The 24045-nt window shown below is 55.0% G+C and overlaps 2 protein-coding genes across 2 annotated transcripts in view; one reads left to right on the forward strand and one right to left on the reverse strand.

The window, feature by feature from the left end:
• Hip1r (huntingtin interacting protein 1 related) overlaps positions 1-10225 on the forward strand; it is a 30499-nt gene extending 20274 nt beyond the window's left edge. The window contains exons 8-32 of the mRNA XM_021222525.1: positions 1930-2070; positions 2815-2872; positions 2958-3033; positions 3164-3304; positions 3424-3485; positions 3668-3740; positions 3832-4015; positions 4108-4196; positions 4268-4384; positions 4458-4559; positions 4798-4992; positions 5749-5896; positions 6024-6110; positions 6478-6585; positions 6757-6893; positions 7104-7214; positions 7318-7376; positions 7576-7606; positions 7686-7748; positions 7962-8062; positions 8177-8282; positions 8415-8538; positions 8620-8681; positions 8777-8983; positions 9131-10225. Of these exons, the coding sequence (XP_021078184.1) occupies positions 1930-2070; positions 2815-2872; positions 2958-3033; positions 3164-3304; positions 3424-3485; positions 3668-3740; positions 3832-4015; positions 4108-4196; positions 4268-4384; positions 4458-4559; positions 4798-4992; positions 5749-5896; positions 6024-6110; positions 6478-6585; positions 6757-6893; positions 7104-7214; positions 7318-7376; positions 7576-7606; positions 7686-7748; positions 7962-8062; positions 8177-8282; positions 8415-8538; positions 8620-8681; positions 8777-8983; positions 9131-9178 (2630 nt within the window). The 3' untranslated portion in view covers positions 9179-10225. The remainder of the gene's footprint in view (positions 1-1929; positions 2071-2814; positions 2873-2957; positions 3034-3163; positions 3305-3423; positions 3486-3667; positions 3741-3831; positions 4016-4107; positions 4197-4267; positions 4385-4457; positions 4560-4797; positions 4993-5748; positions 5897-6023; positions 6111-6477; positions 6586-6756; positions 6894-7103; positions 7215-7317; positions 7377-7575; positions 7607-7685; positions 7749-7961; positions 8063-8176; positions 8283-8414; positions 8539-8619; positions 8682-8776; positions 8984-9130) is intronic.
• Positions 10226-11622: 1397 nt separating this feature from the next.
• Positions 11623-24045, reverse strand: part of Vps37b (VPS37B subunit of ESCRT-I) — a 28594-nt gene continuing 16171 nt past the window's right edge. Inside the window, exons 2-4 of the mRNA XM_021186810.1 lie at positions 18041-18212; positions 14586-14668; positions 11623-13710 (exon numbers count right to left, since the gene is read on the reverse strand). Coding sequence (XP_021042469.1) covers positions 13219-13710; positions 14586-14668; positions 18041-18212 — 747 coding nt within the window. The 3' untranslated portion in view covers positions 11623-13218. The remainder of the gene's footprint in view (positions 13711-14585; positions 14669-18040; positions 18213-24045) is intronic.

The following is a 24045-nucleotide window of genomic DNA, read 5'->3' on the forward strand; positions in this document are numbered from 1 at the left end:
GGTCAACCTGGGGAGCTTAATGAGACCCAGTCTCAAAAGTGAGAAGGGCTGAAGAGGCCCTGTGCCTGATCCTAACTGTCCAGTTCTAGGGAATCCAATGCCCTCTTCTGGTCTCTGAGGGCATTGCAGGCATGTGGTGCACAGGCAAAACACCTATACATAATAGAATAAAGGAAAGAAAACTTAGAGGAAATAAGAAAAATAAGAGGTCTGGATGTGGTGGCACATGCCCTTAATCCTGGTCCTTAAGAGAGAAAAACAGTCAGATGTCTGAGTTTGAAGCCAGCCTGGTCTTGATTAGCCAGGGCTGTACCTAAATAATGAAGTGCTCACCTAGCATGTGGGGGGTGGGTGGGAGGGATGAGGGGTGGGCGACACTCTGGGAAGGAGGGAGGGGCAGAGGGAGGGAGAAAGGAAAGGCATTCTACCCTGGCTGGAAAGATGTCGTCGAGAGCGTTCTGCCTGAAGTAAGGCACAGAGCAAACCAGAGTTTACTCACACATTTGAAATCCTTACACACACACACACACACACACACACCCCAAAACAAAAAAGCCAAAACCAAAGAAACAAAACCCTAGTGTGGCTTCCATCCTTGCAAACAGCTCCACCCGAGGCATGGCCAGACCAAGGGGCCCAGGGCTTCTGGCACCACTCAGGTCTGCCCGGCATGGGGCCTGGCTGCTCTCCCAGCCTGGCTCACCGCCCACTCTTTGTCATTCCCCTCTCTGCCCCAGAGAAGATGCTGGCCAGGGGAGGCAGCCTCCTGTTTGTCCTTTGTCCCCCTTCCCCCCCATTTCTCTGGAGTTCTGATACAAGGCCTGATTGTCAGGGTCTCCAGGGCAAGTGAGGTATCGGGTCACTTGGGGCACGCAAAGCCTGTGTTCAAGGCTGTGACCTGGAACAAACACTAGCCAGTCTCCACAGCTACATGATCAACTATTACAGTGACAGTCTTTAAAAAAACAAAAAAACAAAAAAACAAACCCGGATGGTGTTTGGCCTGCATGTACATCTGTGTGCCATCTCTATGAGAAGAGGGCATCAACTCCTCTGGCACCAGAGTTACGGATTAGTTGTGAGGCTTCGTGTGTGTGTGTGTGTGTGTGTGTGTGTGTGTGTGTGTGTGTTGGGAAATAGAACTTAGGTCTTCAGGAAGAGTAGCCAGCACAGTTTAACCCCTGAGCCACATCTCCAGCCTTTTTTTTGTTTTTGAGACAACGTCTTGCTTTGTAGAAGTTTGGCGTTGAGTTCAATACTCCTGCCTCAGCTTCCTGAGCAGATTATAGGTTTGCACTAACATGCTTGGCCAGAGTGACAGTATTTCATAATAGATTGACTACATTTTAATTTATTGTGTGTGTGCGTACATGCCTGTGCCATGGCACATGTGTGGAGGCCAGGGGGTAAACTTGAAGGAGTCTGTCCCTCTCCATGTACCATATAGGTCATCAGATTTGGTGGTGAGCACTGAGCCACTTCTCTGGCCTTTGGTGACAATCCTAAGCTTGTTGCATCTCTGAGGTTCAGTGTAAGTTTGCGGCCCTGGACTGTGGAGCCGGTATTCCTGTCCTCTAGTGGCTGTCCCCAGTTCATCCTGGCTGAAGGTTCTGGAAACCCCTCCCTAAGTAGAGCTTAGTGAGAGGATGGTCCAGCCTTGCTGACCACCTTGACCTTGTACCGGGGACTGTCCTCAGTGTGGGGCAGACCCCAACACAGGGCACTAGTCCCAGCCTAGAGCTATTGAAGGCCCAGATTAGAATCCCAGCCATCACTAAATCTCCACCGTGGTTTTGACAGCACAGTGTAGGGCCACTCACCCACTCCAGGGCCCTAGTGCTGTCACTAAAGCAGACCTGGGTGGAGCCGCCCACAAGCCAGCCTCCAGCCACACCTGCTCATGCTGGCTTCCTCCTGCTCTTTCCTCAGTTTTCCGGCAGCTCAACACAGCCATCGCGGTGTCCCAGATGTCTTCTGGCCAGTGTCGCCTAGCGCCGCTCATCCAGGTCATCCAGGACTGCAGCCACCTGTACCACTACACGGTGAAGCTCATGTTCAAGCTGCACTCCTGTGAGTGTGCAGCCCTGGCGGGCCGGGAGGCCCTGTGTCCTCCTGTGCTGAGAGGGAAGGAGGCCGGGGGGGGGGGAGAGGGGACTGAGGAAGGGGACTGAGAGAGAACGAGTTTAGAAAGAGAACCAGTAAACCCTCCCTGTTAACACCAATAATATGAGCCGGGCACAGTGGCCCACGCCTTTAATCCCAGCACTTGGGAGGCAGAGGCAGGCGGATTTCTGAGTTTGAGGCCAGCCTGGTCTACAGAGTGAGTTCCAGGACAGCCAGAGAAACTCTGTCTAGAAACAAAAGAACAACACACCATGATGTGTCTCATGGGGGGAAATGGCCATTTTCCAAAGCAGAGACTTGGTTTGTAAAGCTTCCGTTTTCGTGGCTTTCTGCACACCTGGTGTAGGAGAGGACCACGGCCCCTCCCCAGGCTGCATGTTTTCTGGGGTGCAGTAGTGAAAAGGCTGTCACTAGTATTTGGAAAAGGTCCTCAGGTCACGTGTGCTGGCTCAGGGTGACTTCCACAGTCTTAGAGCCCCAATTCAGAGCCAGGTGCCTGTCTGCTCGGTGCCGCCTTGTCTGGCTCCCATCGGAGCTGAAGTGACCCCATGGGGCCTCATCTCCCTTCTCAGTTAGGGTGGGCTGGCCAGGCCACAGTCACCCTTCTACCCTCCAGTGGGTCAGAGAGGGAAAGCGGGCCTCAGAGCGGCGTGCAGAGAGGAAGTCCTGTTCACTTGTGCCATCCCTCAGGTCTCCCGGCAGACACCCTGCAAGGCCACAGGGATCGCTTCCATGAGCAGTTCCACAGGTACCAGCCCAGGGGGCGGTGCTGCAGCATGGTCGGCAAGAGGGCTGATGGCTCCCTGTGACCTGTCTCCCCTTGCCACCTGCAGCCTCAAGAACTTCTTCCGCAGAGCCTCGGACATGCTGTACTTCAAGAGGCTCATCCAGATCCCGCGGCTGCCTGAGGTGCCCGGCCCTGCCCCCTTCATCCCTGCACCCCCTCCCAGCCCAACAGCCCCTGGCTCCTGGCAGGCCCTGGATGAGTTTAAAAGGCTTGTGGGGGTGGCTGAAGATCTCCCAAACACTTTCCCTACAGGGACCCCCCAATTTCCTGCGGGCCTCGGCCCTGGCGGAGCACATCAAGCCGGTGGTGGTGATTCCAGAGGAGGCCCCGGAGGAGGAGGAGCCTGAGAATCTAATTGAGATCAGCAGTGCGCCCCCTGCTGGGGAGCCAGTGGTGAGGTCCCCATGTCCCACTGTCCCACTGTCTGATCCCAAAGGGCTTCCAACACAAGGCTGTAGGGTCTCGCGGGCATAGGCGGCTGGGTCACAGCACCATGTCCTCTGCTATGGCAGGTGGTGGCTGACCTCTTTGATCAGACCTTTGGACCCCCCAATGGCTCCATGAAGGATGACAGGTGAGTCCCCAGCTGGGGTCGGGAGGCTAGAAAAGGCCTTCTGTCTGGGAAGGTCATAGGTAGGACCTACAGAGCAATGACACACCCAGTCCTGAGCTACTGCTAGTGACATCTGAGATCCTGTGTTGGGCAGTCTGGAACCTTCTGGTTGATGAACTTGAGCCCAGGATCTCTGTCCCCAGGGACCTCCAGATCGAGAACTTGAAGCGAGAGGTGGAGACCCTCCGCGCTGAGCTGGAGAAGATTAAGATGGAGGTGAGGGGCGTGGCCCAGGGTGGTCCCCGCGTGGGTGGTCCCCGCGTGGGCGGCCAGGGTGTCCATCCTCCCGGTCCCTCCCGCCCTGCAGGCGCAGCGGTACATCTCCCAGCTCAAGGGTCAGGTGAACGGCCTGGAGGCGGAGCTGGAGGAGCAGCGCAAGCAGAAGCAGAAGGCGCTGGTGGACAACGAGCAGCTGCGCCACGAGCTGGCCCAGCTCAAGGCCCTGCAGCTGGAGGGCGCCCGCATCCAGGGCCTGCGAGAGGAGGCCGAGAGTGTGTACCCCTGGGGCGGCACCCAGCAACAGGGTGTGGGGTGGCTTCCCCCCTGCCTGCCCACTCCACTCAGCCTCCTTGCCTCTACGCAGGGAAGGCCAGTGCCACGGAGGCACGCTACAGCAAGCTGAAGGAGAAACACAGCGAACTCATTAACACGCACGCCGAGCTGCTCAGGAAGGTGGGTGCCCAGCCTCGGGAAGGGCAGCGTGGGCCGGGGTCCAGAGTCACAGCCTGTCCCCTTCCTTCCAGAATGCAGACACGGCCAAGCAGCTGACAGTGACACAGCAGAGCCAGGAGGAGGTGGCACGGGTGAAGGAGCAGCTGGCCTTCCAGATGGAGCAAGTGAGGCGCGAGTCTGAGATGAAGGTGTGTTCAGTGGGGGGAAGGGGCCCCCACCCTCCCCGCCCCGCTGCCCCACTGACACACTGGCCTGTCCTAGATGGAGGAGCAGAGTGACCAGTTGGAGAAGCTCAAGAGGGAGCTGGAGGTCAGGGCAGGAGAGCTGGCCCGTGCGCAGGAGGCCCTGAGCCGCACAGAACAGGTGCCTGCTAGCCAGGGCCGGGCCGCTGCTGCTGGGGTCAGGCTGGGACGAGGCGGTCCTCTTGCCCGTCAATTGGGCCATACTTATGTGGCAGCAGGCCCTCAAGGTGTAGGCTTGACCCTCAGGAAGCTCTCAGTGTCTTGGGAGACTGTGGTCGGCTGCACACTTGGGGTTGTTTGGGGGGGGGGGTAAGGCCAGGTAGGTTTGGCCTGGCTGCTGACATGTTTCATGTTCCCAGAGTGGGTCAGAGCTGAGCTCACGGCTGGACACACTGAGCGCGGAGAAGGAAGCCCTGAGCGGAGCGGTTAGGCAGCGCGAGGCAGAGCTGCTGGCCGCTCAGAGCCTGGTGCGGGAGAAGGAGGAGGCGCTTAGCCAAGAGCAGCAGCGCAGCTCCCAGGAGAAGGGCGAGCTCCGGGGGCAGCTGGCAGAAAAGGTACGGCCGGCCTCCACCCTGCCACCTTCTCCTTGTCAGGCAGCTTGCCCCTCTAGTGTGGACGAGTCGGTCGTCTGGGCTCAGAGCCTGCCACCCCTTTATTGCTGAGACAGACTCAGCTCTCCAAGACGAAGCCCCGGTTCTCCACAGCCTTCCGTGTTTTACTGTCTTCTCACTGTGGCCAGCTGCATGGGTATAAAGCTCCAGGTTGGCCTCAAACTCAGGGCTGTCCTCCTGTCTCAGCCTTCTGCGTGCTGGGTGTGTCCTGTCACCCAGGGTTGTTTATCGTGATTTTGATTTGCATTTTCTAGTTGCCTAATGATACTGAATATCCTTTTTTTAAAAAAGTTGTTTTTACTGTTGTGGGGGATGGGGGAGTACGCAGGGAGGTCAGAGGATCGTCTGCAGGAGTCTGCTCTCTCCTCCTCCTTCTGGGTCCCGGGGGTCAGGTCTGTCGGAAGCACCCTTCCCATCTTGACAGCCCATTGAACACCTTTTTGTGTGCTCGGTGGCCCTTTGAGATAAGTCTGTTGAGGTCCTGGGCTGTTTATCAGTGTTTGTCCTGTCCTGTGTCCCCACTGCCCCTCATGAGTCACCCAAGTCCCGGGAGGTAGGGAGGTGGCCTAGAAACCTCTCCCCTTGCTTGACTAGGGCATCCTTCTGGAGAGAGTCAGTCACTGTCAAATGTTAGTCCTTGGAGCTAAGCCCTGGGCTTGAGGGGTCTGACGGTCCCGCCCCGCCTGCCCCTCCCATCAGGAGTCTCAGGAGCAGGGCCTTAGGCAGAGGCTGCTAGATGAGCAGTTGGCGGTGTTACGAAGTGCAGCCGCCGAGGCAGAGGCCATCCTGCAGGACGCAGTGAGCAAGCTGGACGACCCCCTGCACCTGCGCTGCACCAGTTCCCCAGGTGTGTGCTCGGGGCACCTCTGCCCTCCGTGCCTGCTCATCCCCCAGCAATGTCTGTGCCTGTCACCCAGCCGCGAGAAGCAGGCAGCGATGGGCTGAGGGCTGCTCTTTCTTCTCTGTGCTTGCAGATTACTTGGTGAGCCGGGCTCAGGCAGCCCTGGACAGTGTGAGTGGCCTGGAACAGGGCCACACCCAGTACCTGGCTTCCCCTGAAGGTGAGTCCAGCTGGAGGTGGTGTGGACCTGTAGTTTCAGTAGGGTCCCTGCAGCCAGAGCTGCCGGTGTGCGGCTCTCGGGGAGACGGGCACCTCTTCAGGAACCATGTTATGACTCTGAGCCTTGTGCCTCTTAACTGGCTGACATTGGTTATCTGCTGGAATGGAGGGAAACGGGGGCCTAGAGTCACCCTGACTCTGCTTGGTGACTGACCCGCTGCCTCCTGACCTTAGCACCCCTCTGCCTTCATAGGCTGGGGTATTGGAGCCTTAGCCCAGACTCACTGAGAAAATGGTCCACTTGCCTTAATGTTCCCACACAAATAACTTGTGGCTCCCACCCACAACCTCGGCTTTATCTACCGCAGATGCTTCTGCCCTGGTGGCAGCGCTGACCCGCTTCTCCCATTTGACCGCGGACACCATTGTCAATGGTGCCGCCACCTCCCACCTGGCCCCCACTGACCCCGCCGATCGTAAGTAGAGCCTGGTGGTAGGGCTGGCTCTTTGTCTCACATGAGGGTCTTCACAGTGTGCAGGGGGAAGGAGGCCTTCCTTTGGACAAGTCCTAGGCCAGAGTGTGTGGGGACCTTATCCAGGGCTCTTAAGCAAAATGGCCCTCATAGACTTTCCCTTCACCCCAACAGGCCTGATGGACACGTGCAGGGAGTGTGGCGCCCGGGCTCTGGAGCTTGTGGGACAGCTGCAGGACCAGACGATGCTACCAAGGGCCCAGCCCAGCCTGATGCGGACCCCCCTGCAGGGCATTCTGCAGTTGGGCCAGGTGAGGTGTACAGCCAAAGCCCTGAGCGTGTCTGTCCTTTCCATGAGGGAGGCTAAGCAGGCGTGCGCGCTCACAGGCTGCAGCTTCAGTACCTAGGACCGAGCCCGCACACACCACCACCCTCCCCACCCTAGTCTTCTGCTGCCTTTTGTCCATCTTCCCCTGGGCCTTGATGAGGCTGAGTCTACATAGCTGACTCTATCGTTTCAGGACCTGAGGCCTAAGAGCCTGGATGTACGGCAGGAGGAGCTAGGGGCCATGGTGGACAAGGAGATGGCGGCCACCTCTGCAGCTATCGAGGACGCTGTGCGGAGGATCGAGGTGAGGGCTGAGTTCCTGTGCGAACTAAGGGGATAGAGGCTAAGCAGGGACATCTAAGCAGGGACAGGGAGGATATTCCTGGGATGTCTGTCACTGGTTACAGGACATGATGAGCCAAGCCCGCCATGAGAGCTCGGGAGTGAAACTGGAGGTGAATGAGAGGTGAGTACGGCTTCTGTCCCCAAAACTCCAGCGGGAAGCAGCTTCCCTGGTCCACGAGATCCGACCTTCCTGACTATTCAGCCGTCCAGAAAGGAGCTGGACACAAAACTGCATGTCCCCTGCCCTGGTGTGGTGGAGCCTTGCATGCTGTCACAGGGCTACACTATAGAGCTGTCTTCTCTTCTCTGCATTTCCCTAGGATCCTCAACTCTTGTACAGACCTGATGAAGGTGAGTGTGTGCGTAAGTGACTCCACGTCGGGTTGTGTCAGAGCCACCCGGAAAGTCACACCCATCTTGGTCTCGGCAGGCCATCCGGCTCCTGGTGATGACCTCCACCAGCCTGCAGAAGGAAATCGTGGAAAGCGGCAGGGTAAGCCAGATGTGCTGTGGTCTGGCAGCCTTCCTGGCTCAGTCAGAAAGGGAAAGCAAATCTGACCCCCTAACCCTTTGTGCATGACACCCCCACATAGGGTCTGTTGCCACAGCTAAAAGTCCCCACACCTCAGGGAGGTCTCGGGGATATGACTGCACTATCCCAAGTCCTTGATTGGACCGTCCTGTCTTCTCCTCCCATTGCCACTAGGGGGCAGCAACGCAGCAGGAATTTTATGCCAAGAATTCACGGTGGACTGAAGGCCTCATCTCAGCCTCCAAGGCAGTGGGATGGGGAGCCACACAGCTGGTGTATGTCAACCCAGGTGTGGGTGGGGTGGGCACGGTGCTGAGCTTTGGTGTGAGGGCTTGACAGACTGTTCATGGTGCGGAAACCCAGACTCTTGGTTGGCCCCGGCCCCACAGGGAGTCCGCTGACAAGGTTGTGCTTCACACGGGCAAATATGAGGAACTCATCGTCTGCTCCCATGAGATTGCAGCCAGCACGGCCCAGCTGGTGGCAGCCTCGAAGGTGAGGCTGGGCTGACCCCTACCACCCCAGGTTTGACGTGTGTCAGGCCTGGGCCGGGGGCCCTTGCCTGCGGCCTGCGGCCAGCCAACCCATGCCTGCGACCAGCCAACCCATGCCTGCTCTGCTCTGCAGGTGAAAGCCAACAAGAACAGTCCCCACTTGAGCCGCCTGCAGGAGTGTTCCCGCACTGTCAACGAGAGGGCGGCCAACGTCGTGGCCTCCACCAAATCCGGCCAGGAGCAGATCGAGGACAGAGGCGAGCTCCGGGGTATTCAGAGGGGCTTCCCAGAGCTGGTGGGAGGGGTCACTCACCGCTGACTCCTTCCCCTGACCACAGACACCATGGATTTCTCTGGCCTGTCCCTCATCAAGTTGAAGAAGCAGGAGATGGAGACACAGGTGTGTACCCCTCGTGCCTACCCCTGCCAGGCTCTGATCTCTGGGAAAGACCCTGGGACTCATGAGCAGGGCTGAGTTGGCTGTGTGGCCTGCAGGTGCGAGTCTTGGAGCTGGAGAAGACACTAGAGGCAGAGCGTGTCCGGCTCGGGGAACTTCGGAAACAGCACTATGTCCTGGCCGGAGGGATGGGAACACCTAGCGAAGAAGAACCCAGCCGACCCAGCCCAGCTCCCCGAAGTGGGGCCACTAAGAAGCCACCGCTGGCCCAGAAGCCCAGCATAGCCCCCAGGACAGACAACCAGGTGCCAGGAGACGTTGGTGCTGGGTCAGGGGAAACTTGCCAGGCAGGGGTGGAGGAGGCGTTGGTGCCAGGCAGGGGTGGAGTGGGGCTACACTCGGAGGATACATAGGCTTCTAATCTCGTCTACTAATCTCTTTGACCCCTGCAGCTTGACAAAAAGGATGGTGTCTACCCAGCTCAACTTGTGAACTACTAGGCCCCTAAGGTGTTCAGCAGGATGGCTGGTGGTCATGCCTGGGCTTCATGTGGCTGTCTGGCAGTGGTCAAGGGGCCTCTGAGAGGCCTCCAACTCCTGCCCAAGGGGCCTAGTCTCTGTGGGACAGTTCATCTGGATGTGAATCTGTTTATCTTAAGTAGGAACTGCCCCGAGCAGCTGGGACCCAGCAGGCCTGAGCCACAAATCTGCAGCGGACATCCGGGATAGTCTGAATGCTGCGAGGTATTTCTTTCTTCCTAAGTTTAGTCAGCACACTGGGAAAAGGCCACGTAAGCCAGGAGCCTCCTTGTCTCTGGACTCAAAAGTCTGAGTGAACAACAGAAAGAGGGTTCCTGCTGGCTATCAGGGATAAGGGGATGACCTGTGACCCTTGAGTCAGGGAGAGCAGGTAGGCTGGGCGGTGTCATCACCTGGGGGCCTGGTGCTAGGGCATCCATGCTGGGAGGCCCAGGGGACCATGCTTTGTGTGGGAGCCTGGCAACAGCGCAGCTGGGGCAGCCCCTGCTCAGGTGCTGTCTCTGCCCGTGACCTCGGAGCCACCCTCCCCCGTGACCTTAAGTTTTCCATTCTCCTGGCTGTATGGCTGTTTATTGCCCACCTTGATGAGTAGATTTCAGCCTTCCTAAAACTGGGGCCTTTCAGCCAATCAGAAACTATTTTTAAAAAAGGAGCGGACGCCATAGCCCACATTTCTGGAGGCTCAGGAGTTCCTGCTGGAGCAGCCCAGACACGGAGGCCAGGCCTTGCCTGCCCCTGACAGTTTGAATAAATCTGTGTTTCTTGAGCCTGAGGAGGAGTGGCTGGGGGTGGGGGATACCCAGGCCACCAATAAAGCCAGCAGCTGGACCGAGACAAGTGCCGAGCTTCTCTCTAGCTGCCTGCCCTGCGCCCTGGGAAGGCTACCAACCATGGACCAAGGTCCAGGGCTTTGGGAGGGAGCAGACTCCTTTGCCCTGTGTCTAGCGTTCCCTGTGTTGAGTTCCATTGGCAATAAAACCCTGACTGTTGTTAGCAGTGCCCTAGTGAGGGCCTCTGCCAGGCTCTTCATTTCTCCAGAGATGCACACACTTGTCTGGTCCTGTGTGGGTGTCTGCAGTTGACACTGGACCTTGAGCCTTGCTAGAGCCGCTGGTAGCTGTCACCAAGCACCAGGCTTTCTCTAGATTGCTATAGCATGTGCGCCATCCTTAACTACAGGCTGGACTGGCCATTACCCTCTTCTCATCTCAAGGCTTCCCTAACTGCGGCCCCCACTGTTCCAGCCTGGAACCCCTGTTGTTTCCTGAGGGTCTCACCAGTAGTTAATACCAGTGCACCATCTGAGACCATGTGCTACAGTGGGCAGTTTCCAGACTGAGCTGGTGGGTTAGGACCTGCATGCCGCACATTCCGTGTTCTAGAGAGTCTGTGCCGCTCAACTTGCAGCCCTGACAGAGGTGACTGGGGGCTTCTCATCCCCACTCAGCATTTATAGGGCACAAGAATGGTCCCCACTGTGAAGCCCGCCTTCTCCAGATGGAGTCAGCTTACCAGGGTGTCTTGCAAATTGATCTCCAGTGCGTGAGGCTAACGGAGCCAGCTGCCAGGTCTGAATCATGTTTTTACAGAACTTCAGAACACTTAGTGTTTATTTTTACAAACCAGAGGAAATGGGCCCAAACGAGGACCCATCTGACATGCATCCTGGGGCTTCAACCTAGAACTGGAGACTAGTCACCTCAGGGTCAGTCACCACACGTCCCTGGTTCCACTCTAGTACCTAAGTAGAAGAGGGTCCAGTAGGTCTGAGTCCATAAAGACTCAGAATTCAGCCATTCAGCTGGGAAGTCCCAGGAAGTGACCCTGATGAAGTCCATTTCTTGGTCACTATTCAATAAAGCTTACTTTAAACCACCGAGAAAGCCCAGCGTACTTACCAGGAGGGGCTACAAGCTAGCAACTGCGGTGAAAGATGTCAGATTCTTTTTTTTTTGGGGGGGGGTGGTGGGGTGGTGGTGGTGGTTCGAGACAGGGTTTCTCTGTATAGCCCTGGCTGTCCTGGAACTCACTCTGTAGACCAGGCTGGCCTCGAACTCAGAAATCCGCCTGCCTCTGCCTCCCAAGTGCTGGGATTAAAGGCATGCGCCACCACGCCCGGCTCAGATTTTTTTTCAAGGTGAATGGATTTCTCAGGCAAGCCTCTCTCTTCCTAATACGGCCTCCTAATAGCATCTGCTGTGTGTAGGCATAGGGTTGCATCCGAGGACAGGACAGCTTGGGTCAAGTTCCTTGTTTGGAGGGCCCCTGTGGTTAGAAACACAGCTGAGCCAAGAGAGCACAGGCCACGGGGTACTCGGCTCAGTCTGGGACAGCGGGCACAGTTACCTGTGGTCACAGACATGCCCAGGTAAAGCAGTGCAGGATCAATGAGAGAAACACAAGACTGAAATTAATAATTCTCAATTTATTAAGAGTTCTACAGCCCCGGTGCCAGCTATGGCCTGGCAAGGTCAGCCTGGTGGCCCCTTTACTGCATCTACCCGGGGCTCCCATGTGGCTGCAGCCTGAGACTGGGCATTCCTGGTGCCAGCTGGTGGCAGAGGTACTGAGGTGGCACATACAGCTTTGTCTCTTTACAGAGTAGTTCCAGTAGGGTACAGAGTCCAAATCCATGGAGAGACAAATAGTCCAACTTGGGGACAAAGGCCCTGCCGGTGGCCGGCTGGGACAGGCTCTGCCTTGACTGTGTTACCTCGGGCTACAGCCAGCTGGCAGGGGGAAGGCGGCGGTCTGAGTTCTACCAACAGGCACGCAGCCCTCTTCTGGGAACAGGTGTGGGGCTGCCCCTCCCCAGCCAAGCCCTGGGAACTCTGCACATGTGGCACCTGCAGATGACATCCCAGAGAGGAGGAGCTGCTGCCACCAACCCTGTGCCCCTCCCATGCCTCGACCAGCACCTGCAGCGCTGCAAGCTGCCTGAGATTATCCCGGATGGAGGAGGATGGGCCACTCCTGACCCATCACAGAGTGATGAGGCCCCGGCCAGGCCCTGCCTAGCTGGGCTTCGGCTCCATAGGGCAGCTGCGGCTGGCACGCCGTGGGCTCTGAGTCTTGGCACCAGTGAAGCTAAGGCACAGCACGGGCACTGGCGGATGTGACCGTGCACTGCTTGCCCATCAGGAAGGGGCACTCAATAAATCTGCATTTTTAACCAGCTCAAAACAGTATCTGCATTTTTAAAAAAAGTTTCCCTGAATGATCTTGAGAGTGTCAAAAAAAGCTTTCTTTCGAAATATAAAACAGGAAAATTACAAGTGTAGTAAAAACACTGAGGTTTGGTTTTTTTGTTTTTTTTTTTCACTGAAACCATCATGCGGCTTGAGGTGTGCAGGAGGGCGGGACTGTGCGGAATCTGGCTCACACTGGCCTCGCACCCAGGGCCACAGGTCACACTGGCCTCTGCACACCTCACAGTGGCCAAGTGCAAACTCTGCCCGTGGCTTTGAACCATAAAAGCACCCAGCCTGGCAGGAGCGGGCGGTTTACTGGGATGGCCTGCCTGCACAGATTCAGTGAACAACACAGCTGCCCAGCAGGGCCTGGCCATGGGCACACACATTCCAGGCTGGCCAGCTGAGACCAGTCTTTACTAGGGCCATAGCAGCTGGTGGGCCAAGACTCGAAAATAAAAGATAATTAATCATGCTTATTAAATAAAGCTGCAACAGGAGGACCACGATTCTAAATTGGGGTGGGGGGGAAGTTCATCTTTCCAAATGCACGAGTCCGTCAACACTAGACACTCAGAAATCACACCCAGAACCCAGACTGATGTGATGCAGACTGGCCTGGCACAAACAGCTCCCTTAGTGCACAAAGCCTGCTATTACTTACCACGGACCTACAGTTCTAAAATCAGGTGGGCGCACCGACCGAAGGCACCCAAGCCCTTGGCCCAGATGCTGAACCGCACGGCCTCTGTTTGCTGAGCTCAGCACGGCAGGCAGAGGATGTCTTGCAGGAAGAGCAGGCACCCGAGCTCACTGCAGGATGAAGCCTGGCTGGTGTGGGGCCATCCGTGGAGGGGGTCTCTGGGGCAGGGCTGGTGGGTACGGTGACACCAACTGTGCGGAGAATCCTTGCTGAGAGGGGAGGCCCACTCTGGGAGGCAGGGGCGGGCACTGTAATCCCGGGTATGCAGAAGCCTGTCCTGAGCCCATGGCAGCAGTGAATGGGGTGGCTATGTGTCCTGCAGGCACCGGGGGTGGAGGTGGGGGGATACGCCGAGGCACGACAGAAGGGAGCCCAGTGGCCTCCAGAGAGGGGTAGGGAAGGGCGGTGGCAGGTGATGGCTCAGGCACCCTGGGTGGTGGCGGGGCCCCTGCCTGTGGGAGTCTCTGTCCCTTCAGCACCAGCTCCTGGAGCTTCTCCACTTTCACACGGCGCATGTGCGCCAGCTTCCGCTTGCTCTGGTAGACATCAATAAAGGAATCTAGAGGAAGCTCTCCATCCAGAAACTTCTCTGCCATGTTCTACAAGAGGCAGGAGAAAGCAGGTTATAAGAAGGCCAAGTGTTAGGAACAAGGCTCCCTTCACAGCCCAAGCAAAGGGAAAGAGGCTCTCAGCCCCTGTAGTTCCCCTGGGTGCCCGTCTTCCGCCACAGGCTCAGAGCTGCCGACCTGTGGGCCTGGGCCTGGGCGGTGCTGGCAGGAGCCATCACCTCACAGAGCCACAGGTGGACCCACTGTTGGCTTTGCTCTGCAGAACCACGACAGACAGATGACAGGCCTGGCAAAACCTTGTCTTACAACAACGCGGTCCTGAGCTCCCAGCTCTCTCACTCCTGAGAGATGGCCACGGCCCAGACCCTGCCCTCTAGTTTCCACCTGGCTGCAACCGGACCAGTGACTCACCCTGGACAGAGTTCGCAGCCGAGAACCCTACTTGTCGCTATCAGGGCCTAGTGGGTTAGTCAGACAAGCCCAGCCTGACCTGGCAATGTGTAGCTAGCCCCGACGTGCTAAGGCATACATACAGGTGACCCTGACTCATTTCCTCCCCTCACAAGGCTCCAGTCCTGGATTCAGCCAGCCACGGGTGGCAGCAGCGACTAGCTACCTCATTGACCACAGCAGACGCCCCAGACACTAGCACCCAAGAGGCTGGCATTAGTTCAGGGCCAGCATGAGCATCCACACCCGGGCCTGAGCTGAACGCTTGAGCCCGGCCTAGCACATTCCCTAGCCAGAGGCCAAGATGGCCACGTGCATCCAGGCCCGAGTGTTGGAAGTGCTGCTGGCTGGCTGTGGAGCTGTGGGGCTCCCATGTCCCGGGGGACAAGGAGTGATCAGGGTGACCTAAGAGTCCAGCCATGCGGAGGGCGACCACTAGGGCTGTCAGGCCTTACCTCAGTGTCTTCCTCAATCTTGGCCCCTTCTGCTTGAAGAAGCGCTAGCAGGGTCTCCAAGGAAGCGCTGTTAGACTGTTTATCTGGAAAACAGTTAAAAACACGATGCCATGAGGCCGCGTCCTACCAGATGCCTCGCAGTTGGACAAAGTCATTTCCAACGAGAAACGGACTTTCTGGGAGGCTGAAAGGAGAGCTTTAAACACACTAGAGGAGCCGGAAGGGGCAAGTTGCAGGACCAGAGCACGCCAGCCTCCCACCTCAGGGCGTCAGAGTACCATCTGTCCACAGAGCTGTCCCATATGTGACCCCATCACTGTAATCACACAGGCTTTCCCCAGTACTAAGGGCTGGATGGGGGCTTCGCATGTGTACGGCAGGAAACCTGCCCCTGAGTTCTATCCACAACTTTTCCCCTTCTTACATCCTGTATAATCTGATGGCACGGTCGGGTAGACGTGACCCTTTCAGTCCACCTGCGGCTGCACCTGCAGGTTTTCACCATCCAATGGGAGCATTTCCTACGTTTTCTCTCAACCACTTTCCCTTTTCACGTCCTCCTTCTGAGTGATAACTTCATCTAGCACACACCTGAAGCCTTGGGGGCTTAGATTCAAACAGCGTGAGGGGCTGGAGAAAAGGCTCAGAGGACCTGGGTTCAGTTCCTAGCACCCACGCCAGGGAACATACATACCCACAGACACCTACGTCGAAATCAATCTTAAACCAAACACCACATGAATCAATCTGCAGTCATATCCCAGCAGGTCAGGCCGGGTAGGACATCCCCAGAGACTCCATCTTGCCTCCCCCCTCAAGGCCTTTACAGCGTGGACGACACTGCTCTGGCTCTACCTGCCAGCCTCTCGCTCAGCATCCCCCTGCCGTGGTATAGATGTACCCAAGACGTCTTTCTTTTCAAAGCTGCCACTCACTCCACCCCAGCCTGCACTCTGCAGATGGACACTTCGGTTATTCTTTAACTTAATCATTGTTTAAAAAAACAAAACCAACCAACCAATGTCTGTACTTATCTTCTCGTAGACACAGTGTCTCCTTCCACTGGGGACAGGCCCAGGTGTCCCTGAGTCACAGGACATGCCCTGGGCATTAGAAGACCTGGCTAAGAAGCCTTCCAAGGGGTTGCCAGCACACCAGCACTTGGCATTCAAGTCTTTAACATTTTTTTTTTTCTTACGATCTGGGTGGGTGTCGGCAACTGTAAGGATGGTCCAGGGACCACGAGGACTGGAAGCAAACAGTAGCTGTAAACCTCATGGGAGAAGGTGATTTGGGGTTTTGTGGGTTTGATTTTTTGTTTTTTTTGTTTTTTTTTAATTTTTGAGGCAGGATCTCTCTACGTAACTATGGCTGCCCTGGAATTCACTCTGTAGACCAGGCTGGCCTAGAAATCAGACATTTCCAGGCTGCCTTGTGAGTCCTGGGATTAAAGGTGTGTGCCACCACACCAGGTGTTTTGTTTTGTTTTTTTTTTTTTTTTGGTTTTTTCGAGACAGGGTTTCTCTGTATAGCCCTGGCTGTCCTGGAACTTACTTTGTAGACCAGGCTGGCCTCGCCTGCCTGTGCCTCCCCAGTGCTGGGATTAAAGGCGTGCGCCACCATGCCCAGCTAACACCAGGTATTTTAATGTGTGTGTGCTTCTGCATGTATGTGCTAGCTCCAGCAGCAGACACTGGATCCAGCCAGCTGTGGGCTGCTTGTGTGGGAGCTGAAATCAGACCTTGGGGCCGGCCTCTAGAGGAGCAGCAGGCACTCTTAGCCTGAGCCACCGTCCAGTCCAGACAGTGTGTCCTTTTCTGCTTGTTTCTTGAAACAGGGTCCTTCTTGTAGCCCTGGCTGTCCTGCCTCGAACTCACAAAGATCTGCCTGCCTCTGCCTTCCAAGCGCCGAGTGCCAACACAGCCGACTCCCACAAGGTTTCTTTTCCCCCTTTGTTTCTTCTTCTTCTTCTTTTTTTAAAGATTTATTTATTTATTATATGTAAGTACACTGTCGCTGTCTTCAGACACACTAGAAGAAGGCATCAGATCTCATTACAGATGGTTGGTTGTGAGCCACCATGTGGTTACTGGGATTTGAACTCAGGACCTTCGGAAGAGCATTCGGTGCTCTTAACTGCTGAGCCATCTCTCCAGCCCCCCTTTGTTTCTTCTTAAGAAATAGTTTTATAGCTGAGCGTGGTGGTTCACGCCTTTAATCCCAGCACTCGGGAGGCAGAGGCAGGCGGATTTCTGAGTTTGAGGCTGGCCTGGTCTACAAAGTGAGTTCCAGGACAGCCAGGGCTACACAGAGAAACCCTGTCTCAAAAAAACCAAAAACCAAAAACCAAAAAACAAAAAAAAAAGAAAAGAAATAGTTTTATTTGTATTTTATGTACATTGGTATTTTGCCTGCATTGATGCCTGCATGAGGGCGGTTTGAGCCTCTGGAACCGGATCATAGGCAGTTGTGAGCTGCCACATGGGGGCTGAGAACTGAATCTTGGGTCTCCAGAAAAAACAGATGATGGCCTTAACCACTGAGCCACATCTCTCTAGGCCTGCAAGACAGTCAGCACCCCCCTCTTTGCCCCAATGTCTCTCAGTCAAAACGCTCCATGAACAGCCTCAGCCTTGGCCTCAGCCCCGAGGCCCACTGCTTTACACCCGCAATCCCAGCACGTAGGAGGCAGAGGCAGGAAGGGTCGGCTGCTGCTACAAAAGTAAAATTCAGTTCAAGCCCAACCAGGGCTGACACACACAGCACACCACCACACTCTCCCAACACACTCACTCATGTACAACCCCCCACACCCCCTACATACACTCTCAGATATACCACACACACACACACACACACACACACACACACACACACACCACCCCCCATACACACATATACTACATACTCAACACACACGAATAGACTACACACACTACACAGTCACAAATAGACCACACACATCCACAGCACACATACACACCGCATACACACTCAGTCAGTCCTATCTTTGTATACAGACGACGTGAGCTCTGACCTTTCTGCACAATGTTCCGCCGATGAGGCTCTTCTGAAGTGCCAGCTGACTGCCCTGGCTCAGAAGATTTCTGCTGCACTATCGGGAGCAGGCGGAGTCTTGGATTTAGAAAGTGGTTTCTTCCCTAAACCAGCAGCGTGGTTCATACACAGACCACTGCTTGTCACGGCAGTCACTAATGTGACCTGAGACCTTTCCATGTCATTTTCCTGGGAGGGAAACTACGGATGCTTACTTCAACTCTTTTCAGTTAACACAGGGCTTCTCGGTATACCCCTCGCTGTAGACCAGGCTGGCCTCGTATTAAGAGATCCACCTGCCTCTGCCTCCAGAGTGCTGGGACTTTAGGCTTTCGCCACCACCATTCACCCTTCCTTCAACTCTTTAATCTCAAAGATCACCTGAAAAAAAAAATTACCTAGTTTGGTCTTCTTTATCTGATACGCCTCGAAGAGAACCTGGAGTTCCTGGTATTTTTGGGTCAGGCGAGCTTTCTGAGCATCCAGTTGGGGCTGGTACAAAAGGTTCCCCTCTGCCAGGCTCCGGTTGCTAGCCAGTGTCATCTCCTTGTTAAGCTGAACAGTCTGCGTCTGCAAGAAACACACAGGCTGGTGAGACCGCGGTCCGGTGTGTTAGTTCCCAGGCAACTTCTGCGTGGGGGGCACCCGGAAGGCCACAGATGGCCTACAGGCTGGGCAGACCAGCTAAGCAGAGACCCCTGCCCCTCTGCCTTCTTTCTGAGCACTCTCCCCATTCACAAAGGACGAGGCCGATTCCCTCCCTCCCGTTGGTAGCACACTGGGCTTTGGCTTCAATGGATGCACTGTGACTTGAATCCTGCACAGTTGCTGCTGTGCTGGCAAAAGTAAACATCTGTAAAGGCGCAGGGCTGGGCCGTTCAGAGCAAGCTCCACCGCCGCTGCAGAGGAAATCACAGGCACTTTTATCAGAGGGTGCTCGGCTGGCAGGATGCCAATGTGCGCTCCATAGTCAGCCTCAGATCAAAAGAGCCCAGCCGGGGCCCAGAGAGTGAGTTCTGTTTACAGTGACCACTTCTCCATCTTTCTCACGCCCGCTAGCAGCTCTCCTGCGTCGTCCCCATCAGCACAGCTGACCCCCAAAGGGAGAGGGGTTGACTGAGCGGAACAACGGTCCCCTTATCAACTCAAGGCCCTCTGACAGGGATTGAAGGCTGGCTGTGGGGGGCTTCAAGAGGGAGGTCTGTGACAGGGACAAAGCTTGGCCACATGGGTTCAAAGAGAAAAACAGGAACATCTGCCTTCTGGTTCCCGATTGTCACGCGGGACAACTTCCTCTACAAGGCCTGTCCACCATTATCTCCGTTTCTGCGTTTTAAGTTCAGCCCCCGCCCCAGGCGACAGACTGCACCTCTTCCAGTGGTAGCTCTTCATCCCTGCCCAGCCGTTCATTTTCCCTTTAATATTTTTCTGCCGCCCTACCCAGGCTATTTTTGCTATGACTTCCTTCCTCTCTGTATTCTGTATAAAGCCCTCTGTTCCCCCACCTCCCACCGTACCCTGGACGGCTCCAGCATCCTCACTCACAGCGGAGACCAGGGGAACCCTTGAAAACTGGGTGCCTGATTGTGCCGGAGGCATTTGCTTAGCAGATACACAGGCCCTAGAGATCACAATCGGCCGAATCCAACCATCGAGGACCTCAGTCACAAAGTCACTTAGACCCCCTAGCTCAACACCATCACACACGAGCCCCACGCAGGTCCATGGCTGGGGGCAGGGAGACACTTTCATTTCTCTCTGCTGCTGAAGCAAGCAGGGAGGACCTGGCAAGCTAGCAGGGAGGACAGCTGAAGTCTAAGGAGGGCTCCTGGGGGTGGGGGGCAGGGAGGACTCCCGTGGCCCATCTACTCCAGAGCTGCCCTGAGCTACTTGTGGGCTCTGTGGACCGATGGCCGCATGAGTCTTTCCTTCTATTGTTAAGCTGCTGAGAGGAAGAAACAAAGCAATCCGTGTACAGCCACTCTGGCAGGCCTTATAAAATTGAACCTGGAAGTATCATTTGCCCCAGAGGCTGTATGAGTGGGCATTCCTCCAGAGAAACAAAAGTGTTCACAATAATCTGTAGCTTGCAGCAACCTGCATGTCTTTCACCACGAGAACAGTGCGGCCGTGATGGATGCACACCCTGGAATACTATTTGGCAATTAAAACGAAGAGCAGGGGGCTGGAGAAATGGCTCAGCGGTTAAGAGCACAGACTGCTCTTCCAGAGGTCCTGAGTTCAATTCCCAGCAAATTGCATGGTGGCTCACAACCATCCGTAATGGGATCTGACGCCCTCTTCTGGTGCGTCTGAAGACAGTGACAGTGTATTCTTTTTTTTTTTTTAAATGTTTATTTATTATTTATATATAAGTACACTGTAGCTGACTTCAGGTACACCAGTAGAGGGCATCAGATGTCATTACAGATGGCTCTAAGCCACCATGTGGTTGCTGGGATTTGAACTCAGGACCTTTGGAAGAATAGTCAGTGCTCTTAACCACTGAGCCATCTCTCCAGCCCACGACAGTGTATTCTTACAGCAGGACTCAGACACCAAACAACTCAAAGAAAACCCCATGGAATCACAGGGTGTGAAGAAAACCAACCCTGAAGGACCATATACCTGATTCCATGCATGCAGTAGCCTCAGATATCAAGATGGAGAGAAAGAGGTTTATGTGGGGCAGGGAGGGGCTGTGAGTGGACAGCCTCTAACTGGGGACAGAGTCTCTGGTCTATGTCCTGTCGAAGTCAGGGTCCATCCCTTGGTTGTGAGTGTAATGTGTTAGAACTTTACCAGGTCCTACCACTGGGGGATGAGATAAAGAGGACACAGGAGCCGTGTCTCGTGTCTAACATCTGTTCCAACGCTTATGCTGAAATCACTGAGTCAGAAGGAAAGTAACTGCTGTGGCCTCACAAGTGGGAGACAGGGATCAAGGTCAAGGTCAGGACCAGGCCTGGCTCCAGTTCCCAGCCTGCTGCTGGCTCTGCACCGTTCTTCTGACTGTGTTTCCAGACAGGTTCCCACTGTGCAGGCCAGGCTAGCCCCAAATTCACAATCGTCCTGCCTCAACTTCCCAAGTATCTAGGTCGACACATCGGGAAGTACCACATTCACGCTGTAACGGCAACACTGGGACTGCAAGGCTCTGTCCCACACCACTGATGATAAGCCACTGCCTGCCAGGCCTGAGGCAGGCAGAGGAAACTCACAAGTACAGGACCTCTGTAGGGTCGCTCTTGCCTGGTTCCCACTGGCTGAGATGGAGCTGGACCTGTTCTTTACACCCTGACTGCCCTTGCTAAGCTCACAGCCACCCACCGCCATTGCTCTCCACTCTCAACAGTAAGAAATGTCTCTTCTTGCTCACCGTCTGGCGAGCCCCAGCACACAGAGACCACTCAGTGAAATCCGCTCCACCAACGCACACCCTCCCCCAAGAAAACAAAACCAAAAGCCATCCGAGGCCGATTCTCCACCAAAGAACAGGGCGGGGCTCCAGGGTGCTTGTCAATCATGTGCAAGGTTCTGGGTCTCATCCCCACCATCACCCATCAATGCCAAGGGTAACAAGATACGGACTAAGAAAAAGCGAGCTGTTGACAAGGAACACGGAGCGTTATACGGCAAAGCTTTGTGCGCTCACTGGGCTCTCGAAGAATGTCACTTGAGTCTAAGTCTATCTCAGGGCATGTGGGGTCACACTCAGTGGGTAGTTTCCAAAGCAAAATGTCCCCAGACGGTCTTAGCAGAAGCAACCCGGTAGCCTCGTGGTCCCGAGGTGGGTGTGGGAAAGGAGATATTCAAGCACTTGCCTAGGCATTGTTAAAGGATGCTTCACAACAGCCACTATCCATCAGCTACCCGTCAGAATACAGCCGCTACCCATCGGCTACCCATCAGAATACAGCCGCTACCCATCGGCTACCCGTCAGAATACAGCCGCTACCCATCGGCTACCCATCGGCTACCCGTCAGAATACAGCCGCTACCCATCGGCTACCCGTCAGAATACAGCTGCTACCCATCAGAATGTTCCTTAAAGCGGATGCTGGAAAGCTGGGTGCCTGTAGGCTGGGGCACAGCTCAGTAGCGGAGCACCTCCTCCAGCATATATGAGGCTCTGGGCACCGCCCACCCCCACCCCCAATCCAGACCAACCACCTACTAGCCAACTGTCTGGATGGGGGCCCAGGCAAGGACTTTTTCCCCAAAGTCTCAGGGGAGTCCAGCATGCAGCTAAACTGAGACACACCACTTCGGTTTCTCTATAAAATGTGAATACAAAAATATCTTGTTCCCACGGGGTCCAAGGCAGGACCACTTGCCCTACACAGCCCACAAAGTCCTGGAGGGAAACACAGGGAAGCCTGTGCTGAGAACCAGGCAGTCATCTGATGGGACTCATAAAGCCAAAGCCACCCACCAAGAAAAGACACCAAACATACTCCCAGCGACGACGGTCAGGCTGTTAAACTGGTTTTATTTTTTATATGCCCTTTGGACCAGCAGATGGATTTTTTGTTTTTGGGTTTTTTTTTTTTTTTTTAATAAGAACAAATGACAAGTCCTAAATGGCCACCCAGAAAATCTCCTCAGCCTGCAGGAGGGCAATGGCAGCCCAGGCAAGGGTCGGGAATGCCTCGGGCTAAGTGACCTTCTGTTCTTAGCTTTTGTAACTTTGGCAGGGACAGAGACAGGGCCCGGGGAAGCTCGCAGGGCCACTGGCCCAGCAAAGGCTCTGAGAGCACAGAGGGAAGTCCAGGCTTCAAACGTCAGGCTTGAAAGGATTCCAAGCTGTTCACATCCTCGTCCCCATGACAGGCGAGGGCACGCGTGGGAACCAAGGCCGGCGGTGGCTGGATTCCTTGATCTTTTCCCACGGTCTACTTTTTTTTTAAGCATAGAACAATCTTTTCAGGAAATAATTTCTCTGTGGTAAAGAGCCATTTCTGTACATGTTCTGGGTTTCACTTTAGCTTCCTCTCCTCCGATGAAAACAGAGCGGTGCGTGACACATTTATCAGGCCCCATTTGCATGGCTATTTCTGCCCAGGGGTCTAACGAGGGCCGACTAGGACATCTGTCCAGAGTTAGTTAACATGGCCACCCTGAACTCACGGCATCAGTTCACTTTCAAACTTTCTTCTTTGAGCTTCCAGTTGATTTTTTTTTTTCAATCACTTGATTCATTTTAACAATCATATAATTAATTCTACAGAAAAAAAAAGTTATTTCCTTACGTTAAAAATGGTATTTCTGATGTTAGTACAACAGAAGGCAAACACCCCGGGAAAATAGAATACCTCTCTTTAAAAATGGGGGTTGGAGTAGGGACTGGAGAGGACCAGAGTTCAGATCCCCAGAGCCCAGTAACAGAGGCGTAACCCCAGCACTGGGGGTGAGAGGCAGACCCTAGAGCTCACGAGCCCGCCAGGCCAGCTGACAGGTGAGCTCTGCCTTCAGAGGGACCTTGTCCCAAGGATAAGGTGATAAGGTGGAGATGGAGAACAGAAGACACCTCTGACCTCCGCCAGTGCACACCTCCCTACACACCCTGTCTGAAATGGGGCCGAACGAGGACACCTGTTAGATAATAACCCGGTTAGAAGAAAACAGATGTAAGCTCCCTGGCCATGCAACACTTACAGATGGGAAACTCCCTAGCCCTGCTGGCCAGGGCCAGGTCAAGGGCTTGGGTTTCCAGGGGACACCGTCCAAACCAGCTACTTCTCCAAAGTGCAATTCTGACCCAGGCTGGGCCGGAGTCGGGCTCCCTTGTCTGTCATTACAGGCGTGTCTTCCTAAATGCAGTCCCCGATTCCTCTTTACACGAGAAATGCTCCTGAAACTACAGGAGCAAATATCCCCTCCGTGGCTCCCTGTCTCCTGTCTTTCCACACAAGGTGTCTCTCTGTCTCCTGGAACTCACTCTGTAGGCCAGGCTGGGCTGGAACTCAGAGATCCGCCTGCCTCTGCCTCCCGAGTCCTGGGATTAAAGGTGTGCGCCACCATGGCCCAGCTGGAAATTCTTAACAGTATAGGTAGCCTGTCACATGATGCGAATCCAGGGATCCAGCACTTAAGATCCAGCTGAATCACTTGAAGGTGACAACCTGATTACCTCCCATTCTCTGCAGGCCTAGCATATGCACAAGGTGAACAATCTTGCTTTATTTAACAAGCAAACATGTTACTGGGCAATAAGCAGAAGTCTTAACCCTGGCATATATGACATATGCCACCAGATTTGTCCATGTGACTCCTAGGTCCCCAATGACCTGTCCACACCTCTACCAAGCTTGGCAATGGCTCCGAGTTGCCTTTATCTGAACAGCCCCACCTCAAACTAGACCCTCCCTGCTCAGTGTTCTCTGCCACCCCTTGTACTGAG

Source organism: Mus pahari, chromosome 23 (genome assembly GCF_900095145.1).
Source record: "Mus pahari chromosome 23, PAHARI_EIJ_v1.1, whole genome shotgun sequence".
Lineage (NCBI taxonomy): Eukaryota > Metazoa > Chordata > Mammalia > Rodentia > Muridae > Mus > Mus pahari.